This window comes from Nerophis ophidion, linkage group LG28 (genome assembly GCF_033978795.1).
Source record: "Nerophis ophidion isolate RoL-2023_Sa linkage group LG28, RoL_Noph_v1.0, whole genome shotgun sequence".
Classification (NCBI taxonomy): Eukaryota; Metazoa; Chordata; class Actinopteri; order Syngnathiformes; family Syngnathidae; genus Nerophis; species Nerophis ophidion.
In genome coordinates, this window is record NC_084638.1 from 20,935,553 (window position 1) to 20,959,272 (window position 23,720).

General features: G+C 37.5%; 1 protein-coding gene across 1 annotated transcript in view; it reads right to left on the reverse strand.

The window, feature by feature from the left end:
- LOC133544932 (phosphatidylinositol transfer protein alpha isoform-like) overlaps positions 1-10,075 on the reverse strand; it is a 33,277-nt gene extending 23,202 nt beyond the window's left edge. Inside the window, exons 1-4 of the mRNA XM_061890175.1 lie at positions 9,909-10,075; positions 5,862-5,953; positions 5,351-5,358; positions 1,226-1,300 (exon numbers count right to left, since the gene is read on the reverse strand). Coding sequence (XP_061746159.1) covers positions 1,226-1,300; positions 5,351-5,358; positions 5,862-5,953; positions 9,909-10,075 — 342 coding nt within the window. The remainder of the gene's footprint in view (positions 1-1,225; positions 1,301-5,350; positions 5,359-5,861; positions 5,954-9,908) is intronic.
- Between the last annotated feature and the right edge of the window lie 13,645 nt (positions 10,076-23,720).

A 23,720-nucleotide genomic window follows, 5' to 3' on the forward strand; every position in this document is an offset into this window, starting at 1 on the left:
ATAGCGGCCATCGACTCACCTGAGACATTGGCGTCAAGAAACCCGTGGACGTACACCTCCGACTATCAGGTACTATTAAACTCACTAAAACACTAGCAACACAATAGAAAGATAAGGGATTTCCCAGAATTATCCTAGTAAATGTGTCTAAAAACATCTGAATCTGTCCCAATGCAAATGTTGGGACGGTATAGCTCGGTTGGTAGAGCGGCCGTGCCTGCAACTTGAGGGTTGCAGGTTCGATCCCCGCTTCTGCCATCCTAGTCACTGCCGTTGTGTCCTTGGGCAAGACACTTTACCCACCTGCTCCCAGTGCCACACACACTGGTTTAAAAATGTAACTTAGATATTGTGTTTCACAATGTAAAGCGCTTTGAGTCACTTTGAGAAAAGCGCTATATAAATATAATTCACTTCACTTCAATGCAATCACCTTTTTTTTTTTACTTGATTTTTTTTTTTTTCTAGCCCTTCGCTATCAATATCTTTGAACACAAATCTTTCATCCTCGCTCAAAATAATGGGTAAATTGTCGTTTTTCTCGGTCCGAATAGCTGTTTTTGTTGGAGGCTCCCATTAAAAACAATGTGAGGATGTGAGGAGCCCTCAAAGGGTGACGTCATCGTCTGCGACTTCCGGTAAAGGCAAGGTAAATGGTAAATAGGTTATACTTGTATAGCGCTTTTCTACCTTCAAGGTACTCAAAGCGCTTTGACACTATTTCCACATTCACCCATAAACACACACATTCACACACTGATGGCGGGAGCTGCCATGCAAGGCCCTAACCACGAACCATCAGGAGCAAGGGTGAAGTGTCTTGCTCAAGGACACAACAGACGTGACGAGGTTGGTAGAAGGTGGGGATTGAACCAGGAACCCACAGGTTGCTGGCACGGCCACTCTCCCAACCGCGCCACGCCGTCCCCAAGGCTTTTCTATTAGCGACCAAAAATTGCAAACTTTATCGTCGATGTTCTCTACTAAATCCTTTCAGCAAAAATATGGCAATATCGCGAAATGATCAAGTATGACACATAGAATGGACCTGCTATTAAGAAAATATCATTTCAGTAGGCCTTTAAAGACTCCCCCGGGAAAAAAACAAAAATACAACAAAAACCATATCGGAATATCAGATATCGGCAAAAAAGCTATTATCCGACATCTCTAATAAATAGTATGACATTTAATTTCTCATATACTTATTCATTTGTGTAGTTACATTTTCCATGTGTCCCGTGTCGGGTTTGTGCCACGTCTCGATCTTGATCAGGAAGTTGTCCTTCATGTATTCATTCTGCACGATAAAGAAACACAAAACTTTCAGCTTCATATAATTGTGGATATGATAATGCATCACTTCTTCGGTAGCTGAAGGGGGCGGGGCTAACATCACAGTTTGTTGATTGGTCGACAGAGAATGATGACTTGTTCCTAACACTTAGCTACTTTTAGTCTACTCTATTATGTGCTGACCTGGAGTATTTGTTTGGATGACACACACACACACACACACACACACACACACACACACACACACACACACACACACACACACACACACACACACACACACACACACACACACACACACACACAGGTCACGATGTCTGACTACACTAGCTCAAATTTCAGCTTGTGTCTAAAGTGTGTCATGTTGTTGAATAAATTATTTCACCAATAGTAGTACCAATATTATCTTAAGTAATACTAATCATACTGCTTAGAGTAATAATAATACCTACTGTAAAAATAATACTTAAAGTAATAATAATAATGCTAACAGTTATAATAATAATCATAATACTGACAGTAATAACACTTACAGTAATAATAAAATGTACGGTAATAATTATAGTACTAATAATACTTAAAGTAAAAATAATCCATCCATCTTCTTCCGTTTATCTGAAGTCAGGTCGCGGGGGCAGCAGCCTAAGCAGAGAAGCCCAGAATTCTCTCGCCCCGGCCACTTTGTCCAGCTCCTCCCAGGGGATCCCAAGGTTTTCCCAGGCCAGCCGGGAGACATAGTCTCACCAACGTGTCCTGGGTCCTCCACGTGGCCTACGGTCGGACGTGCCCGTGATCTTGTCCTTTCAATCATAACCCAAAGCGCATGACTATAGGTGAAGATGGGAATGTAGCTCGACCAATAAATTGAGAGCTTTGCATTCTGGCTTAGCTCCTTCACCACAACAAATTTGATATAGCGTCCGCATCACTGCAGACGCCACACTGTCTGTCGATTTCACAATCCACTCACTCGTGAACAACACTATGAGGTACTTGAAGTCCTCCACTTGGGGCAAGATCTCCTCAACCCAGAGAAGACACTTCACTCTTTTCCGGGCGAAAACCCTGGAATCTGACTTGGAAGTGCTTATTCTCATTCCAGTCGTTTCACACTCGGCTGCGACCCGATCCAGAGGGACCTGAAGATCATGGCCAGATGAAGCACTCAGGACCACATCATCTGCAACAAGCAGATACCTAATCCTACAGCACCCGAACTGGATCCCCGAATGCTCTGAGTACGCATATAAATTCTGTCCGTAAAATATATGAACAGGATTGGTGACAAAGGGCAGCCCAGGCGGAATCCAACCCTCACTGGGAACGGATCCGGCTTACTGCCAAGCTCAACTGATCATACAAGGAGTGGACCGCCACAATCAGACAGTCCGTTACCTCATAACCTCTGAGGACTCCCCAAAAGGACTCCCAAGGGACAGGGTCGAAGACCGTCTCTAAGTCCACAAAGCAAATGTAGACTGGTTGGGCAAACTCCCATGCACCCTTAAGCACATTTCCGAGAGTGTAGAGCCAGTTCACAGTTCAACGACCATGAGGAAAAGCACACTGCTCCTCTTGAGTCTAAGGTTCGACTCCTCTCCAGTACACCTGAATAGACCTCACTGGGAAGGCCGAAGAGTGTTATCCCACGATAGTTGGAACAACATTTTTGGTTCCTTTTCTTAAAGAGTGGAACCATCACCCCGGTCTGCCAATCCAGTGGCACCACCCTCAATGTCTGCACAATGCTGCAGAGTCTTGTCAACCAAGACAGTCTCGCAGCATCCAGAGCCTTTGTGAACTCTAGGTTGAACTCATCAACCCAACAAGCTTTTTATCTTTTTAACCTGAGCCCTAGAAATAGGAGAGCCCGCCATAGATTCCCTAGACACTGTTTCCTCATAAAAAGATTTGTAGGTGGGATTGAGGTGGTCTTCGAAGTATTCCCTCCACGGATCCACAGATCTGTCAGGAAGTCGTTTTCAATGGCTTCGCCAAACTCCTCCCATGTCCTCTGCCTCCGGGGTCCCATGAGCCAAAAGGACCCGATATGACTCCGTCTTCAGCTTCACGGCATCCCTCACCTTTGGTGTCCACCAGTGGGTTCTGGGATTACCGCCACGACAGGCACCAACCAACTTGTGGCCACAGTTTCACTCGGACTCAATGTCCAGCGCCTCCTTCGTGACATGTTCAAAGGTGTTCCGGAGGTGGGAATTGAAACTGACGGGAGACTCTGCTAGACGTTCCCAGCAGCCCCTCACAATGCGTTTGGGCCTGCCAGGTCTGACCGGCATACTTTCCCACCATTGGCGCCAACTCACCACAAGGTGGTGAACGGCAGAAAGCTCCATCCCTCTCTTCACTTGAATGTCCAAAACATGAGACCGCAAATTCGATGACACAACTACAAAGTCGATCATCGAACTGCTGCCTAGGGTGTCCTGGTGTCAAGTGCACATATGGACATGTTTATACATTGTGTTTAATCTAGACAATCTGTTACGAGCACAAAAGTTCAATAACAAAACATCACTCGCGGCTGTTTCTCCCAATAACGCTCTAGGTCTCACTGTCTTTGACAATGTGAGCGTTGAAGTCACCCAGCAGAACAAAGGTATCCGCTGAGGGAACACTCTCCAGTACTCCCTCGAGGGAATCCAAAAAGGGTGGATACGCTGACCTGCTGTTTGGTGTTTAAGTACAAACAACAGCCAGGGCCCATCTCCCCACCCAAAGGCAGAGTTAAGCTACCCTCTTGTCCACCGGGTTAAACTCTAACATACAGGCTCTGAGTCGGAGGAAATATTGCCACCCAGCCTGTCGCCTCTCACTGCGTGCAACACCAGAGTGGAAGAGAGTCCAGCCCCTCTCAAGACGACTGGTTCTAGAGCCCTTGCTGTGTGTCAAAGTGAGTCCGACTCGATCTAGCCGGAACTTCTCCAGCTGGCGCTCCAGCCCAGACTTCCTCGCCCCAGCGAGGTGACATTCCACATCCCAAGAACTAGCTCCTGTAGTTGAGGATCGGACCGCCAAGGGCCCTGCTTTCGACTTCCGCCCAGCTCACAGAGCACCAGACTTCAATGCCCCCGCCTATGAGTGGTGAGCCCATTGGAAGGGGAACCCACGTTGCCTCTTCAGTCTATGCCTGGCCGGGCCTCATGGGAACAAGCCTGGCCACCAGACGCTAACCATCGAATCCAACCTCTGGGCCTGGCTCCAGAGGGGGGCCCCGGTGACCCATGTCCGTGCGAGGGAAATCTGAGTTCTTGGTTTTGACTCTCAATAGAGCTTCTGCCACGCAACAGGGGGCATAGAAGACCCCGGACAACATAGTTCCTGGGATCATTGGGACAACACAAACCCCTCAACCATTATAAGGTGGCAGCTCGGAGTGAAATACAATATCCATCCATCCAGCCATCTTCTACCGCTTGTCCCTTTTTGGGGTCGCGGGGGGCCGCTGGAGCCTCTCTCAGCTGCATTTGGGCGGTAGACGGGGTACACCCTGGACAAGTCGCCACCTCATCGAAGGGCCAGCACAGACCGACAGACAACATTCACACTCACATTCACACACTAGGGCCAATTTAGTGTCGCCAATCAACCTATCCCCAGGTGCATGTCTTTGGAGGTGGGAGGAAGCTGGAGTACCCGGAGGGAACCCACGCAGTCAAGGGGAAAACATACAAACTCCACACAGAAAGATCCGAGCACGGGATTGAACCCAGGACTGCTCAGGACCTTTGTATTGTGAGGCAGATTCACTAACCCCTCTTCCACCGGGCTGTTCGAAATATAATATAGTATATTAAAATAATAATAATGTTTACGTAATAATAATAATAATCAACTTACAGTAATATTAATATTACTTAAAGTAGTAATATCAATACTTACAATAGTAATAATACTTACAGTAATAATAATAATAGTACTATGAAGTACTTACTGTAATACATATGTTTACGGTAATAATACTAACACTTATAGTAATAATAATATGTTTTACAGTGATAATTATAATGCTGGCAGGAATAACAATAATACTTACAGTAATAACTTTTGTTTCCATGGGAAAGAAAGCAGAGGGTAAAGCAGACATAGAAAAATAAAGAAAAGCATGGATGAGAAAAATTGTAAGGGATACAAGTCTTTGTGTGTGTGCGTGTAAGTGTGCACGCGTGTGTGTGTGTGTGTTTGTGTGTGTGTGTGTGTGTGTAAGAGAGGTCTCAGCTTGAGAGGGAGGATCAGGTGACCACCCCCCACCGCCACCACCTCCAGTGGCTGGACATGCAGTAAATAATTCATACGTCCATCAAGGTGCAACGGAAGCAGACAGCAAGCAGACCCAATATGTCTGCCGTATTTAAAATCCTTTATCATTATTATTATTAATATAATCATTATACATCATAATGTTACATTATACATTTTTAGAGAGTATGCATCCAAAATATACTACCATGTGTGCACTATGTCAGTGTGTGCATGCGTGTGTTCGCATGTGTTTTGTGTGTGTGTGTATGTTTGAGTGTGTGTGTTTGAGTGTGTGTGTGTGTTACCTGTGCGACAGTAAGGGTATGCATTCCAGGCTTTCTCGTGGATGTTGAGGGCTGAGGCGGGCGCTAACATTCTGACAAATGATGGAACTTTACTGCAGGACAAGATGGACAGCAATTCAAATATTTGTAATAGTTTGAGTTTGATTATGAATTATGTTTGTGAGACACACATGAGCTACAATAGGAACACCTGCACCATTAAAGGGCCACTGAAATAATATTTATAAAATATATTGTAACACAAACTATTATTGAGGCTGCAACCATTGATCCAATACAATTGTTTATTCTATTTAAAACAAACTTCCATTCATTGTTTCATGAATGTAAATAGAAGGTAAGATAAAGTCAAAAGTAAATAGGAGGTGAAATGTCAGAATAATTGTATCTAAGTTATCCCAAAACCTTGTGCTTCAATGAGTTCCCGGCGAGCAGACAAAAGCTGTCTTTAATCCTACCAAGCAGAAGGCTTGTAAAACTCCACTGTGTAGGATGGGAAGCAACATGAAGGTGTTCTGTTTCTTTCATGTATTGTAATCAACAGAAATATACTGTCTTGAGCCAAGAACTACAAAGCGGAGAGGAAGGAGGGCCTGACTGCCCTCAAGGTGACCTCTTCTTTGAACTGTTTTACGACCTTTTCTGCGAACTGTTCTGTAACCAATGGCGATGGCTGTTTACTACCCCCCTCCCTTAGAAACAGCTGTTGCCATGTAATCAGGGAAAGTCAAAATAAAAGAGGAGGCGTACAATCTATCGCCGGAGCGTGATGGAGACTGTACAAGAGTACAGCCCAGACGCGCTCTCCTCAATTGAGCCAAATTTAATTCTGTCTCTGTTTAATTCCTTGTTTCTTGTCTTGTTTAATAGGTGTCATCAGCATTTGAACCTTGCAGAAATAAGGTTAAACAAAGTAAATAGAAGGTAAATAAAAGATACATAGAATAAGGTACATTAGAGGTAAATATAAGGTAAATAAAAGGTGAATGAAAGGTAGAAGAAGGTAAATATAAGGTAAATACTGTTAAAGTAGGTAAATGAAAGGTAAAATAAGGTAAGTAAAAGGTAAAAAAAAGTTAAAATAGGGTAAATACAGGTCAAAAAAGGTTAATGAATGAATGAATGAATGGTTTATTTTGAGCCATGCAAACAAAACAAGAGAATGAAATAAAATACAAAAGAAATATATAGATACATTATTTTTACACCTACATTGAAAACATTACATGTGACTAATCTTTTGTAGATGTCAAGATTGGCTCAAAAGGGAGTGGGTGTCACGTGTTCGGCGCACTTGTTGCGCGGAGTTGCCACTTCGTGGATGCACACACTACCAGTCAGCAGGATTGCAGGTAAGAATATGTTTTAATATAATAAAACAAAAGAACACTGGTGCAAAAAAGGAGAAAAACAAGGCGCGTGCCAACGCACGGAAAGCTAATGCTAAAAACGTAGCAGGAAACAGAAAACATTAAACGACGTGCCACACGCACGTGAAGCTAAGGCGGAACTTAGCACAAAATAATCGAGGGCAGAAGGATACAAAACGTGACGTGTTGCGAAAAGCAAGTAATGGACCGAGGACGAACTGAGGAATCAGGTGGGCTTAAATACACAAATGATAATCAACAACAGGTGTGACAGGAGCCCGTGAGGAGGAGCACAAAACGTTGCCATGGTGACTAAACAAACGGGGAAGTGCTCAAACACAAGGAATCGGCAGAGTCCAGAACTAAACATGAACAAAGACGTATAAGCGGCAAAACAATAAACGATCCGCATACCGGATCGTGACAGTGGGAAGAAGTAAACTTATTAGGTCCCACCCCTATACATATACAATATATATATACAATATATAATACAATAATATATATAATATAATTCAATTCAGTGGTTGCTGCTATATATTGTCTATATAAAATACATTTAAATTCACACACACTTACATATATACATATGTACACACACATATATACACACACACACACACATATACAATTTATATATATATACATATATATATATACATATACACACACAATCACATACATACACACATGCATATACCCAAAATACACACATATCCATCACACACACACACACACACACACACACACACACACACACACACACACACACACACACAGACACACACACACACACACACACACACACCTATATAAATACTATATATATAATAGTAGATATAATATACACTTTTGTCTAAACATTATTAACAGTTTATGGTGCCTATGGGAACAAGCTTTCATTTTGACTGTGATATTAGTGGTTAATAGTGGATCTGTGGCTGTGGAGCTATTGCCTCTGATCAACAGGACCTGAGGACCACTCTTGCTATGTGTCCTATGCTGTGCATTAAAAGAGACGAGGGGAGCCCCCTGCCAGAGGAGTTATCCACGAACATAAGATCCCCCACTCGCCTGCCCTGTACTCCAGATAGTGTACCCAAATCCCTTTTCTTAGTTTCCATCGGCACCAATTCTTTAATAGAGAGCGAATAAAAGGTAAATAAAAAGTAAAAGGCTAAATGTACTATAAATGGAAGGTAAAAGATGGTAAATAGAAGGTAACAATGTTAAAGTAAGTAAATGCTAGGTCAAGTAAGGAACTACAAGGTAAACAGAAGGTTAAAAAAAGAGAGATAGAAGGGAAATGGCAAGTAAAAGAAGGTAAATAGATGGTTAAAAATGTTAAAGTATGTAAATAAAAGGAAAAATAAAGTAAATAGAATGTACAAAAAGGTACAAGAAGGTGAATAAAAGGTACATTAAAGAAAAAGGTAAATAGGTGGTAACAAAGGTACATAAAAGGTCAAAGGGTAAAATAAGGTACATGAGAGGTAAATACAAGGTATATAAAAAGTAAATGAAAGTAGGTAAATAAAAGGTAAAATAAGATAGGTGAAAGTTAAAAAAGTCAAAATAAGGTAAGTGCAGGTAAAAGAAGGTCAATAGAAGGTAAATAAAAGGTATTTTATTGACATTGTCTTGGTGAAATAAATATACTATAAATGGAGGGTCAAAGATGGTAAATAGAAGGTAACAATGTTAAAGTAAGTAAATACAATGTCAAATAAGGAAATACAAGGTAAACAGAAGGTAAAAAAGATCAATAGAAGGGAAATGGAAAGTAAAAGAAGGTAAAGAGACGGTTAAAAACGTTAAATTACGTAAATAAAAGGTAAAAGAAGGTCAATAAAATGTACAAAAAGGTACAAGAAGGTGAATAAAAGGTAAATGAGAGTAAATGAATGTAAATAGGAGGTAACAAAGGTAAATAAAAGATAAAAGGAATATAGAAGGTAATGAAAGGTAAATATAAGACAATGAAGTTTATGGAAAAACAATTTTTATTTCAACTATTTTCATTAAAATACGCAGTGAGACTAAAACGTGTGTTTTATCCAATTACTCAATCGAAAAAAAAATATTATTGATAGCTGCAGCCTAATTGGAAGTTTTTTTTACCATCTCATGTAGCAAATAAATACTATGCATAATATTTATTGGTTCAAAGTATTTTACTCCTAAAGTGTATAATACAAATACCATAATACATAATATGTACATTATGTATTTGTATACACTAAATATTTTATTTCTAAAGTGTATAATATATACAATATGTGTAAATATATAATAAGTATTTGTTTGTCTTTTACTCCTAAAGTGCATATTATATATAAAATAATATGTATAAATGTATAACATGCATTTTTTTTTACGCTAAGTGAGTGTGAGAATGGATCAGAAACCTGAATGTGTTTTCAGCTTAATGACAACTAAACCTCGAAACTTGGTTTGACTTGAAATTTCTCAAACAGCTCAACAATTTGAGGCTGTTCAGCAGTAAATTAGGCACACATCTTCAAGAGAAATGACCGGCGAGACTTAATGACTAATTGCCCATTTCATCAAAACGTTGATGTCTTGTTTTGCATGTATGCTCGCATGTAGCACGTTAGCGCAAGAACTGATGGTTGGTGGTAAAGGTGAAAGGTCGCTGGGGAGTGTGTATGCTCACCTCTGCAGGTGGTAGATTTTGTGCGTGTACTGTCCCTTCTCGCCATCTTTCTCATAAGGCTCGTTTTTTAGCACTTCCACGCCTTCGCCGCCGCCCGTCTCGTTCTTGCTGGCCTCGGCCACAGAGTACAGCTGGCCCACTTGGTACTGCCACACAGAAGATATCATCAAAATAATAATAATATTAAATACAAATATAGAAAGAAACGCATACTGTTTGAAACTAAAATAGAGCTGTTTGGCCACAATACCAAGCAATATGTTTGGAGGAGAAAGGGTGAGGCCTTCAATCCCAGGAACACCATTCCTACCGTCAAGCATGGTGGTGGTAGTATTATGCTTTTGGCCTGTTTTGCTGCCAATGCAACTGGTGCTTTACAGAGAGTAAATGGGACAATGAAAAAGGAGGATTACCTCCAAATTCTTCAGGACAACCTAAAATCATCAGCCCGGATATAAGGCCTTGGGCACAGTTGGGTGTTCCCACAGGACAATGACCCCAAACACATGTCAAAAGTGGTAAAGGAATGGCTGAATCGTGCTAGAATTAAGGTTTCAGAATGACCTTCTCACAGTCCTGACTTAAATCCCATTGAGAACATGTGGACAATGCTGAAGAAACAAGTCCATGTCAGAAAACCAACACATTTAGCTGAACTGCACCAATTTTGTTAAGAGGAGTGGTCAAAAATTCAACCAGAAGCTTGTAGATAGCGACCCAAAGCACCAAACTTGCCAAGGAACATGCAACCAAATATTATCATTGCTGTATGTATACTTTTGACCAAGCAGATTTGGTCACATTTTCAGTAGACACGTAATAAATTTGTAAAAGAACCAAACTTCATGAATAATTTTTGAAACCAACAGTTATGTGCTCCAATCACTATCACAAAAAAATAAGAGTTGTAGAAATTATTAAAAAACTCAGAACAGCCATGACATTATGTTCTTTACAAGTGTATATATATATATACATATACATACATAAATATTTCTATATACATATGTATATACACATATATATATTATATATATATATATATATATATATATATATATATATTCACATATATATATATATACATATATATATATAAACATACATGTGTATATATATATATATATATATATATATACACATATATACATACATATATATATAAACATACATGTGTATATATATATATATATATATATGTATATATATACATACATATGTATATATACATAGATATATATGTATATACATATACATACATAAATACATACATACATACATGTACATATATATATATATATATATATACACATATTCATATATATATATATATATATACACATATTCATATATATATATATATATATACACATATACACACACATATATATATACATATAGATATGTACATATCTATATATACTGTACATAACATAATATAAATAATAATAACAATAGTATTAAGAAAGAGAGGAAGAAATATCATGTTTTTTCGTTCATTCATTACTCTCTTCTTAGATTAACTTTAGTCTCTCTCAATCTTTCTGATCCTTCAGTGCACGTCACCGTGGAGACAGGGAACAATGGCGACCTTTCTTCCTTAATCACATCTAATCCGCCATGTGACCTCACACACGCGCTTTTGCAACGTCTTGATGACATCACGGCATTTAAACCTAAATATCATGTGTTTGGATACTCTGCGCCATCTTAGAGGTATGCTAACTTTTCCTATGTTATCATATTAACGCTAGCATGCTAACATTTTATACTAGCATTTCAGGTGATTATATCAGTTTAAACCTAAATAACATGGCTTTCGATACTTAGCGCCATCTTTGAGGTATGCTAACTTTTCCTATGTTACCATACTAACGTTGGCATGCTAATATTTTATACTAGCATTTCAGGTAAGTATATCCGTTTAAACCTAAATAGTACGGCTTTCGATACTTGGGGCTATCTTAAAAGGTATGCTAACTTTTCCCATGTTATCATGCTAACATTTTATAATTAGATCCGTTTAAACCTAAATAACATGGCTTTTGATACTTAGTGCCATCTTAGAGGTATGCTAGCTTTTCCTATGTTATCATACTAACGTTAGCACGCTAATATTTTATACTAGCATTTCAGGTAATTATATCTGTTTAAACCTAAATATCATGGCTTTCGATACTTGGCACCATCTTAGAGGTATGCTTACTTTTCCTATGTTATCATGCTAACATTTTATAATTGCATTTTAGGTAAGTATATCCGTTTAAACCTAAATAACATGGCTTTTGATACTTAGCGCCATCTTAGAGGTATGCACACTTTTCCTATGTTATCATACCAACGTTAGCAGGCTAACATTTTATACTAGTATTTCAGGTAATTATATCCGTTTAAACCTAAATAACATGGCTTTCAATACTTGGCACCATCTTAGAGGTATGCACACTTTTCCTATGTTATCATACCAACGTTAGCAGGCTAACATTTTATACTAGTATTTCAGGTAATTATATCCGTTTAAACCTAAATAACATGGCTTTCAATACTTGGCACCATCTTAGAGGTATGCTAACTTTTCGTATCTTATCATACTAACGTTAGCATGCTAATATTTTATACTAGCATTTCAGGTAATTATATCCGTTTAAACCTAAATATCATGGCTTTCGATACTTGGTACCATCTTAGAGTTATGCTTACTTTTCCTATGTTATCATGCAAACATTTTATAAAAGCATTTCAGGTAATTATATCCGTTTACCATTAATTGATTTTATGTGGACCCTAACTTAAACAAGTTGAAAAATGTATTTGTGTGTTACCATTTAGTGGTCAATTGTACGAAATATGATAATAAAAGTTTCAATCAATCAATCAATCCTATGTATCATACTAACGCTAGCATGCTAACATTTTAAACTAGCATTTCAGGTAATAATATTTGTTTGAACCTAAATAACATGGGTTTCGATATTTGGCGCCATCTTATAGGTATGCTAACTTTTCCTATGTTATCAGGCTAACATTTTATACTAGCATTTCAGGTAAGTATATCTGTTTAAACCTAAATAGCATGGCTTTCGATACTTGGCGCCATTTTAGAGGTATAGTAACTTTTCATATGTTATTATACTAACGTTAGCATGCTAACATTTTATACTAGTATTTCAGGTAAGTATATCCGTTTAAACCTAAATAACATGGCTTTCGATACTTGGCGCCATCTTAGAGGTATGCTAACTTTTCCCGTTATCATGCTAACATTTTATACTTGCATTTCAGGTAAGTATATCCGTTTAAACCTAAATATCATTGTTTTTGATATTTTGCGCCATCTTAGAGGTATGCAAACGTTTCCCATGTTATCATACCAACGTTAGCAGGCTAACATTTTATACTAGCATTTCAGGTAATTACAGTATATCCGTTTAAACCTAAATAATATGGCTTTCGATACTTTGCGCCATCTTAGAGGTATTCTAGCTTTTCCTATGTTATCATACTAACGTTAGCATGCTAACATTTTATACTAGCATTTCAGGTAATTATATCCGTTTAAACCTAAATAACATGGCTTTCGATACTTCGCACCATCTTAGCGGTATGCTAACTTTTCCTATGTAGTACTAATGTTAGCATGCTAACATTTTATACTAGCATTTTAGGTAAGTATATTCGTTTACACCTAAATAGCACGGCTTTTGATACTTGGGGCTATCTTAAAAGGTATGCTAACTTTTCCCATGTTATCATGCTAACATTTTATAATTAGATCCGTTTAAACCTAAATAACATGGCTTTTGATACTTAGTGCCATCTTAGAGGTATGCTAGCTTTTCCTATGTTATCATACGACGTTAGCATGCTAATATTTTATACTAGCATTTCAGGTAATTATATCTGTTTAAACCTAAATATCATGGCTTTCGATACGTGGCACCATCTTAGAGGTATGCTTACTTTTCCTATGTTATCATGCTAACATTTTATAATTGCATTTCAGGTAAGTATATCCGTTTAAACCTAAATAACATGGCTTTTGATACTTAGCGCCATCTTAGAGGTATGCACACTTTTCCTATGTTATCATACCAACGTTAGCAGGCTAACATTTTATACTAGTATTTCAGGTAATTATATCCGTTTAAACCCAAATAACATGGCTTTCAATACTTGGCACCATATTAGAGGTATGCTAACTTTTCCTATGTTATCATACTAACGTTAGCATGCTAATATTTTATACTAGCATTTCAGGTAATTATATCCGTTTAAACCTAAATATCATGGCTTTCGATACTTGGCACCATCTTAGAGTTATGCTTACTTTTCCTGTTATCATGCAAACATTTTATAAACGCATTTCAGGTAATTATATCCGTTTACCATTAATTGATTTTATGTGGACCCTAACTTAAACAAGTTGAAAAATGTATTTGTGTGTTACCATTTAGTGGTCAATTGTACGAAATATGATAATAAAAGTTTCAATCAATCAATCAATCCTATGTATCATACTAACGCTAGCATGCTAACATTTTAAACTAGCATTTCAGGTAATAATATTTGTTTGAACCTAAATAACATGGGTTTCGATATTTGGCGCCATCTTATAGGTATGCTAACTTTTCCTATGTTATCAGGCTAACATTTTATACTAGCATTTCAGGTAAGTATATCTGTTCAAATCTAAATAGCATGGCTTTCGATACTTGGCGCCATTTTAGAGGTATAGTAACTTTTCATATGTTATTATACTAACGTTAGCATGCTAACATTTTATACTAGTATTTCAGGTAAGTATATCCGTTTAAACCTAAATAACATGGCTTTCGATACTTGGCGCCATCTTAGAGGTATGCTAACTTTTCCTGTTATCATGCTAACATTTTATACTTGCATTTCAGGTAAGTATATCCGTTTAAACCTAAATAACACTGTTTTTGATATTTTGCGCCATCTTAGAGGTATGCAAACGTTTCCTATGTTATCATACCAACGTTAGCAGGCTAACATTTTATACTAGCATTTCAGGTAATTATATCCGTTTAAACCTAAATAATATGGCTTTCGATACTTTGCGCCATCTTAGAGGTATGCTAACTTTTCCTATGTTATCATACTAACGTTAGCATGCTAACATTTTATACTAGCATTCCAGGTAATTATATCCGTTTAAACCTAAATAACATGGCTTTCGATACTTTGCACCATCTTAGAGGTATGCTAACTTTTCCTATGTTATCATACTAACGTTAGCATGCTAACATTTTATACTAGCATTTCAGGTAATTATATCCGTTTAAACCTAAATAACATGGCTTTCGATACTTTGCACCATCTTAGCGGTATGCTAACTTTTCCTATGTAGTACTAATGTTAGCATGCTAACATTTTATACTAGCATTTTAGGTAAGTATATTCGTTTACACCTACATAGCACGGCTTTCGATACTTGGCGCCATCTTAAAAGGTATGCTAACTTTTCCTATGTTATCATGCTAACATTTTATAATCGCATTTCAGGTAAGTATATCCGTTTAAACCTAAATAACATGGCTTCTGATACTTGGCGCCATCTTAAAAGGTATGCAACCTTTTCTGTGTTATCATACTAACGTTTATATGCTAACAATTAATACTATCATTTCAGAGGCTTTTGCATAATAGCGTATATCTTGACACATCTTGACACGTACAGCGAGATAAATAAATCAACATTTACTTCGGGGTGTGGGAGAGGCAATGCCGTATATCTTGACACATGCAGATGGATAAATAAATAAACATTCACTTCAGGTGGGTGTGGGAGGCAATAGCGTAAGAGTGTGTATCTTGACACATACAGATTGATAATTAAATAAACATTCACTTCAGGGGCAAGAGAGGCAATGGTGTTTATCTTGACATATACAGATTAATGAATAAATACATAAACATCCACTTAAGAGGCGTGAGAGGCAATAGCATAATAGCTTATATCTTGACGCACACCAATAAATAAACATTTATTTCAGGGGGGGCGTGAGAGGCAATGGCATATACCTTGACACTTACAGATAGATAAATACATCAACATTCACTTCAGGGGGCACAAGAGGCAACAGTGTAATAGTGTATATCTTGACACATACAGATAGATACATAAGCATTTACTTCAGGGGGGGTGTGAGAGGTAATAGCATATATCTTGACACATACAGATAGATAAATAAACATTCACGTCAGGGGGGGGGCATAAGAGGCAATGGCATACATCTTGACACATACAGATGGATAAATAAACAAGCATTCACTTCAGGGGGGGCGTGAGAGGTAATAGTGTATATCTTGACACATACAGATAGATAAATATACAAACATTCATTTTGGGGGGGCGTGAAAGGCAACAGCATAATAGTGTATATCTTGACACATGCAGATAGATTATTAAATAAACATTCACTTTAGGGGGGGGGCGCAGGAGTCATTAGCATAATAGTGTATATCTTGACACATGCAGAAAGATAAATACATTAATATTCACTTTGGGGGGGGCATGAGAGGCAATAGCGTTTATCTTGACACACACAAATAGATAAATAAACATTCACTTCAGAGAGGCATTAGAGGCAATGGCATATATTTTGACACGTACAGATAGATAGATAAATAAGCATTTACTTCGGGGGGCGTGAGAGGCAATAGCGTAATAGTGTATATCTTGACACATATAGATAGATAAATAAATAAACATTCATTTCAGGGAGTGTGAGAGGCAACAGCATAATAGTGTATATCTTGACACATGCAGATAGAAAAATAAATAAACATTCACTTTTGGGGGGCGTGAGAGTTAATAGCATAATAGTGTATATCATGACACACGCAGATAGATAAATAAATTAACATTAATTTCGGGGCGTGAGAGGCAACAGCATAATAGTGTATATCTTGACACATGCAGATAGATAAATAAATTAACATTAATTTCGGGGCGTGAGAGGCACCAGCATAATAGCGTATATCTTGACAAATACAGATAGATGAATAAACATTCACTGGGTAATGGCGTATATCTTAACACATACAGATAGATACATAAATAAACATTCACTTCGGGGGGTGTGAGAGGCAATGGATTAAAAGCCTCTTTAGAGTCAGTAGATACATATATTGACAAATACAGATAAAAACACAACAATATAAACATCAACTTTGGGGCGCGGGGGGATAGGTTAAATAAATCTGTCCCTTAGGACCAAAGGTGCATGAGTGCTGCACGTCACTGAGGGAAACATTGACACTTTTCATTTTTAACAAAAATTTGCCGCAGAAAATCGTTGCGGATATTGTTTAGCATCTCAGTTCAGTTATCATAAATATAATTTATCAATGTCCATCTTCACTCATTATACTTTTTTTTTTTATTGCGCATGACTGTAAATCCACCGTGGGGTCAAAGAAAGTTGTGAGTACCAGTATTTTGATTAAAAAAAGGCAAGAAACACTATTAAAAGGGAACATTATCACCAGACGTAAGCGTCAATATATATACCTTGATGGTGCAGAAAAAAGACCATATATTTTTTAACCAATTTCCGAACTCCAAATGGGTGAATTTTGTGACGTCAGAACGTGACGTCACCAAGGTAATACAGCCGCCATTTTCATTTTCAACACATTGCAAACACCGGGTCTCAGCTCTGTTATTTTCCGTTTTTTCAACTATTTTTTGGAACCTTGGAGACATCATGCCTCGTCGGTGTGTTGTCGGAGGGTGTAACAACACTAACAGGGAGGGATTCAAGTTGCACCGAAGATGCGAAAGTGGCAAGAAATCTGCCGCCAGACCCCCATTTTACCGGCGATGACAGACATGGCACAGAGATGTATGGATAACCTGCAGATGCATTTGCAACGATAAAGTCAACGAAATCACAAAGGTGAGTTTTGTTGATGTTGTTGACTTATGTGCTAATCAGACATATTTGGTCGCGGCGTGACTGCCAGCTAATCGATGCTAACATGCTACGCTAATCGATGCTAATATGCTATTTACCGGCGGTGCTAAAACAGACATGGCACAGAGATGTTTGTATAACCTGCAGATGCATTTGCAACTATATTACGTTTCCTTCCACCCACATTTAATGCGAAAAAAACACTTACCAATCGAAGGATTTAAGTTGCTCCAGTGTCACAAGATGTGAAAGTCCTGATCGTTTGGTGCGCACATTTTACCGGCGATGCTAACGCAGCTATTCGGCCATGCTATGGTTATGAATAGCGTCAATAGCTATTCGCTCAATAGCTTCAGTTTCTTCTTCAATACTTTCATACTCCAACCATTCGTTTCAAAACATGCGTAATCTGTTGAATCGCTTAAGCCGCTGAAATCCGAGTCTGAATCCGAGCTAATGTCGCTATATCTTGCTGTGCTATTCGCTATTGTTTGTTTACATTGGCAGCACTGTATGACATCACAGGAAAATGAACAGTGGCTTCGAGAGCGAAAAAAAGGCACTTTAAAGCTTTTTTTCAGAGATACTCCAGGACCGGTAAAATTAAAAAAAAAACTTCAAAAAATACAACAAGCCACTGGGAACTGATTTTTATTGTTTTTAACCCTTTTGAAATTGTGATAATGTTCCCCTTTAAATAGAACTTGTAACAAAGTATGAAGGTGGCATCCGTGTGTCGCAACTTCCTCTTCGCCAACAATATTCTTTATATTCTTAATTTTTACTTATTTCACATTATATTCAGTGTTGAAAACCACAATTGTTGTCAATAAAACGCGTTTTAAGTTTATATTTTTTAGGTGCCTGAATTTTTATTAATTTGCTTTATAGGATTTTTTTATAGGGAACATGGCTTCACTATAATAAAACACTATGTCTACTTTTTTTCACAAAACGGCAGCACTCGTGTAGCCCCAGATTGTAATTGGTATGTCCTGATATTATATTGATATCCGTCCAAGATGGGTCTTTTCTTTTCTTTTTACTAAAGTGATTAACAAAAAGGTAAACATGCTAGGCTATAGGCTACTAGGAACTAGCAGCTACACAACAGCCAAGCACACAGTAGCAAACAAGCTAGACATAGCTAATAACAATTGAACAATATTGTATTGTATAATATAGTATCAAATAATTATAGTTCCAAGTGTCTTAGATAGGGATTTACATGTGAAAGATGGAGACAAATAATATACAACATACATTATGTACATACTGTAGGACTCATGACAGCTGGTATCACAATATAGTTATTTGAGTCCTGGAAAAGACCAAATGAAACGTACCTCTTCCACCGAAATAGGAAGAACCACGCGGCTGCAAGACAAAAAGTGGAGAGAGAAAAAAACTAGGTTAATATCCAATTATCATTATTATCCAAACAAGTACTTGAATAACTAATATGTGCTAATGCTAATAAATAATAGTGCAGTGGTAAATAGAAGAATAGGATGATGAAGTGAGCATGAGTTAGTACATTTACAGTGACAGATTTGCTCTGTCGTGCTTGGTTAACAACACTAGCATAGCTATGTGAGCTACATGCTAACATTATATTTTAACATAATGCTAGGTTAGCAACACTAGCATAGTTATGGGATCTACATGCAAACATTATATTTTAACAACGTGCTAGATTTGCAACACAAGCTTAGCTGTGTGAGCTACATGCTAACATTATATTTTAACATCATGCTAGGTTTGCAACACTAGCATAGCTATGTGAGCTCCATGCTAACATTATATTTTAACATAATGCTAGGTTAGCAACACTAGCATAGCTCTGCGAGCTACATGCTAACATTATATTTTAACATAATGCTAGGTTAGCAACACTAGCATAGCTATGGGATCTACATACTAACAGTATATTTCAACATCATGCTAGGTTTGCAACACTAGCATAGCTATGTAATCTACATGCTAACATTATATTTCAACATCATGCGAGGTTAATAACACTAGCATAGCTGTGTGAGCTACATGCTAAAATTATATTTTAACATAATACTAGGTTAGTAACACTAGCATAGCTATGTGAGCTAAATGCTAACATTATATTTTAACATTATGCTAGGTTAGCAACAGTAGCAAAGCTATGGGATCTACATGCTAACATTATATTTTAACATCATGCTAGGTTTGCAACACGAGCATAGCTGTGTGAGCTACATGCCAACAATATATTTCAACATCATGCTAGGTTAATAACACTAGCATAGCTGTGTTAACTACATTATGACATATTTTAACATCATGCTATGTTTGTAACATGAGCATAGCTGTGTGAGCTATATGCTAAAATGATATTTTGACATCATGCTTGGTTAACAACACTAGCATAGCTATGTGAGCTACAAACTAACATTATATTTCAATATCATGCTAGGTTTGCAACACAAGAATAGCTGTGTGAGCTACAGTCTAACAATATATTATAACATCATAGGTTTGCAACATGAGCATAGCTGTGTGAGCTATATGCTAAAATTATATTTTAACATCATGCTAGGTTAGCAACACTCGCAAAGCTATGTGAGCGACATGGTAACATTATAATTTAACATCATGCTAGGTTTGCAACACTAGCATAGCTCTGTGAGCTACAGGCTAACTTCATAGTTAAACATCATGCAAGGTTAACAACACTAGCACAACTACGTGAGTTACACGGCAACATTGTATTTTAACATAATGCCAAGTTAGCAACACTAGCATAGCTATGTGATCTACATGCTAACATTATATTTCAACGTCATGCTAGGTTAATAACACTAGCAGAGCTTTGTGAGCTACATGCTAACATTGTATTTTAACATCATGCTAGGTTTGCAACACGAGCATAGCTGTGTGAGCTACATGCTAACAATATATTTCAACATCATGCTAGGTTAATAACACTAGCATAGCTGTGTGAGCTACATTATGACATATTTTAACATCATGCAGTTTGTAACATGAGCATAGCTGTGTGGACTATATGCTAAAATGATATTTTAACATCATGCTTGGTTAACAACACTAGCAAAGCTATGTGAGCTACATTATGACATATTTTAACATCATGCTATGTTTGTAACATGAGCATAGCTGTGTGGGCTATATGCTAAAATGATATTTTAACATCATGCTTGGTTAACAACACTAGCAAAGCTATGTGAGCGACAAACTAACATTATATTTCAATATCATGCTAGGTTTGCAACACTAGCATAGCTGTGTGAGCTACATGCTAACATTATATTTAAACATCATGCTACGTTTGCAACATGAGTGTGTGTGAGCTATATGCTAAAATTATATTTTAACATCATGCTAGGTTAACAACACTATCATAGCTGTGTGAGCTACATGCTAACATTATATTTAAACATCATGCTAGGTTAACAACACTAGCATAGCTATGGGATCTACATACTTAAATTACATTTTAACATCATGCTAGGTTTGCAACTAGCATAGCTATGTGAGCTACATGGTAACATTATATTTTAACACAATGCTAGGTTAGCAACACTAGCATAGCTATGTGAGCGACATGGTAACTTTATATTTTTACATAATGCTAGGTTAGCAAATCACAACAAAGTACCATGTACAAAAAGCAGCAACAATTAAATATATGGCAAAATGATAAAAAAGTATGTTAATTAATAAAAACTTTTTTTTTTAATGTAAGTATACCTTTTTTTAAAACTTTTTAAAGAAAATCATACCATCATAGAAAATTATGCAAATTACTCAATGACGTCATTGGGACCATAACCACGCCCCCACTGCTACAGGTAACTCATAACATTACATTCTAACATGATGCTAGGTTAAGAAACCTAAATGATCAAGCTATTTTAAGATGTGTAGCAAAGCCTGCTCAGAATCCAGGATTATAAAAGCAGGCGCTTCCGTTAAAAATGGTCGTCGTGTGAAACCCCCAGAAAAAAAAGTGTCGGGATCTAAAGCCTCCCAAACTTGACGAGCACCCTTGCCCAAATATCCATCTTTGTTTTAATAACGAGTCGCTGTGTGCCCACTTCCTCATAATCCATGTCCCAGTCGCCACTCTGCGTAATCTGTGGCCCAATCCCAAAAGCCACATGCACAAATGACAATCATAAATAATAATCGCGTATGTCAACATGCTGTAGAACAGGGGTCACCAACCTTTTTCAAACCAAGAGCTACTTCTTGGGTACTGATTAATGCGAAGGGCTACCAGTTTGATACACACTTAAATAAATTGCCAGAAATAGCCAATTTGCTCAATTTACATTTAATAAATATATATATATATATATATATATATATATATATATATATATATATAGTAGGGGTGGGCAAATTAATGCGTTAATTACGAGTTAACTCATCAATCTATTAAGGCCGACAATCATTTTATCGCACATTTGCGTATGTTGTTTACATGCTTTTATTTTGTTAACGCCTTTTCTTAACAAGATGGCGTCGCCCGGATGGGCTTCGGCGTCGAGGGGCTCTTGGTAAAGATGGAACATTTGGCAAAAATACCGGACGATTCTGCAAATTTCATGGCTGGCTTACAGCGTGGTCACTCCGGGATCACTTACGACCGCCAGACAATTCTGAATGTGGATAGATCGGGCCGTTTTGGACTGAATGACGCGTGCTTGCTAGACCGGCTAGCTAGCATGGGAATACTTTGCCGGCTACATCCAGCGGCCTGTGAAGCAGCGGACTATATGTGTTGTCTGTCTATTTATGAATAATGCAGACGAGGCGTGATGGCTGCGTTCTTAACGTTTGCTTTCAGAGCGTTAATATCACAACATACAAGATGCCGTCATGGCGACACAACCTATACTGGGCTACCGCGCATGCTCGTCACTCCTGTTGCATGCTGGGTAGGGTAGTTCTTTTTTTCCCTGGCTCATAACATCACAATATAGTACCATGTATATGCGTTCAGTTTATCAAAGCACCAAGCAAACAATCGGAAAATTCCCATCATATCAATTCCTAGATATGGTCATAATTATATATAATATTGCTACTACGGAGAATTTGATCAAACATTCCCTAAAACAGCCCACTACCTATAATATAGGTTTTTTAAACATAAGATCCCTGATTAACATTTTTTTTTCTGCTGTTACCTCAGAAATTGCCTGTTCAGATGTTATGATTGTGGCTCAGAGATTTGTATGTAGATTATATTTATTTTCCATAACAAACAGGATAACTTAAATACCCTGGCAGTGGCAATAAGCTTAAAATGTTTGTATTGACATTTTTTGAGTTGATATTCATAAAATATGCTATTTAACAAGAACTGATTTAAATTGTGTTTGCAAAACAAATGTTTTGGCGCTTTTGTTCATGTGGGGGAATATTCCAATAAAAGGTGCACTACACACTACTTTTGAATTCATTATTGGGCTTTGCGTATACAATGCAGTTGATCGCGATTAATCGGACAAATAGTACGATTAACTTCGATTAAAATTTTTAATCGTTGCCCAGCCCTAATATATATATATATATATATATATATATTAAAAAAGGGAATTTCTGTCTGTCATTCCGTCGTACATTTTTTTTTTTCCTTTTACGGAAGGTTTCTTGTGGAGAATAAATGATGAAAAAAACACTTTAATTGAACATTTTAAAAGAGGAGAAAACACGAAAAAAATTAACATACACTTTTTCGAAACATAGTTTATCTTCAATTTCGACTCTTTAAAATTCAAAATTCAACCGGAAAAAAAAAAATGAATAGAAAAACTAGTTAATTCGAATCTTTCTGAAAAAAAAATAAATAAATAAAATTATGGAA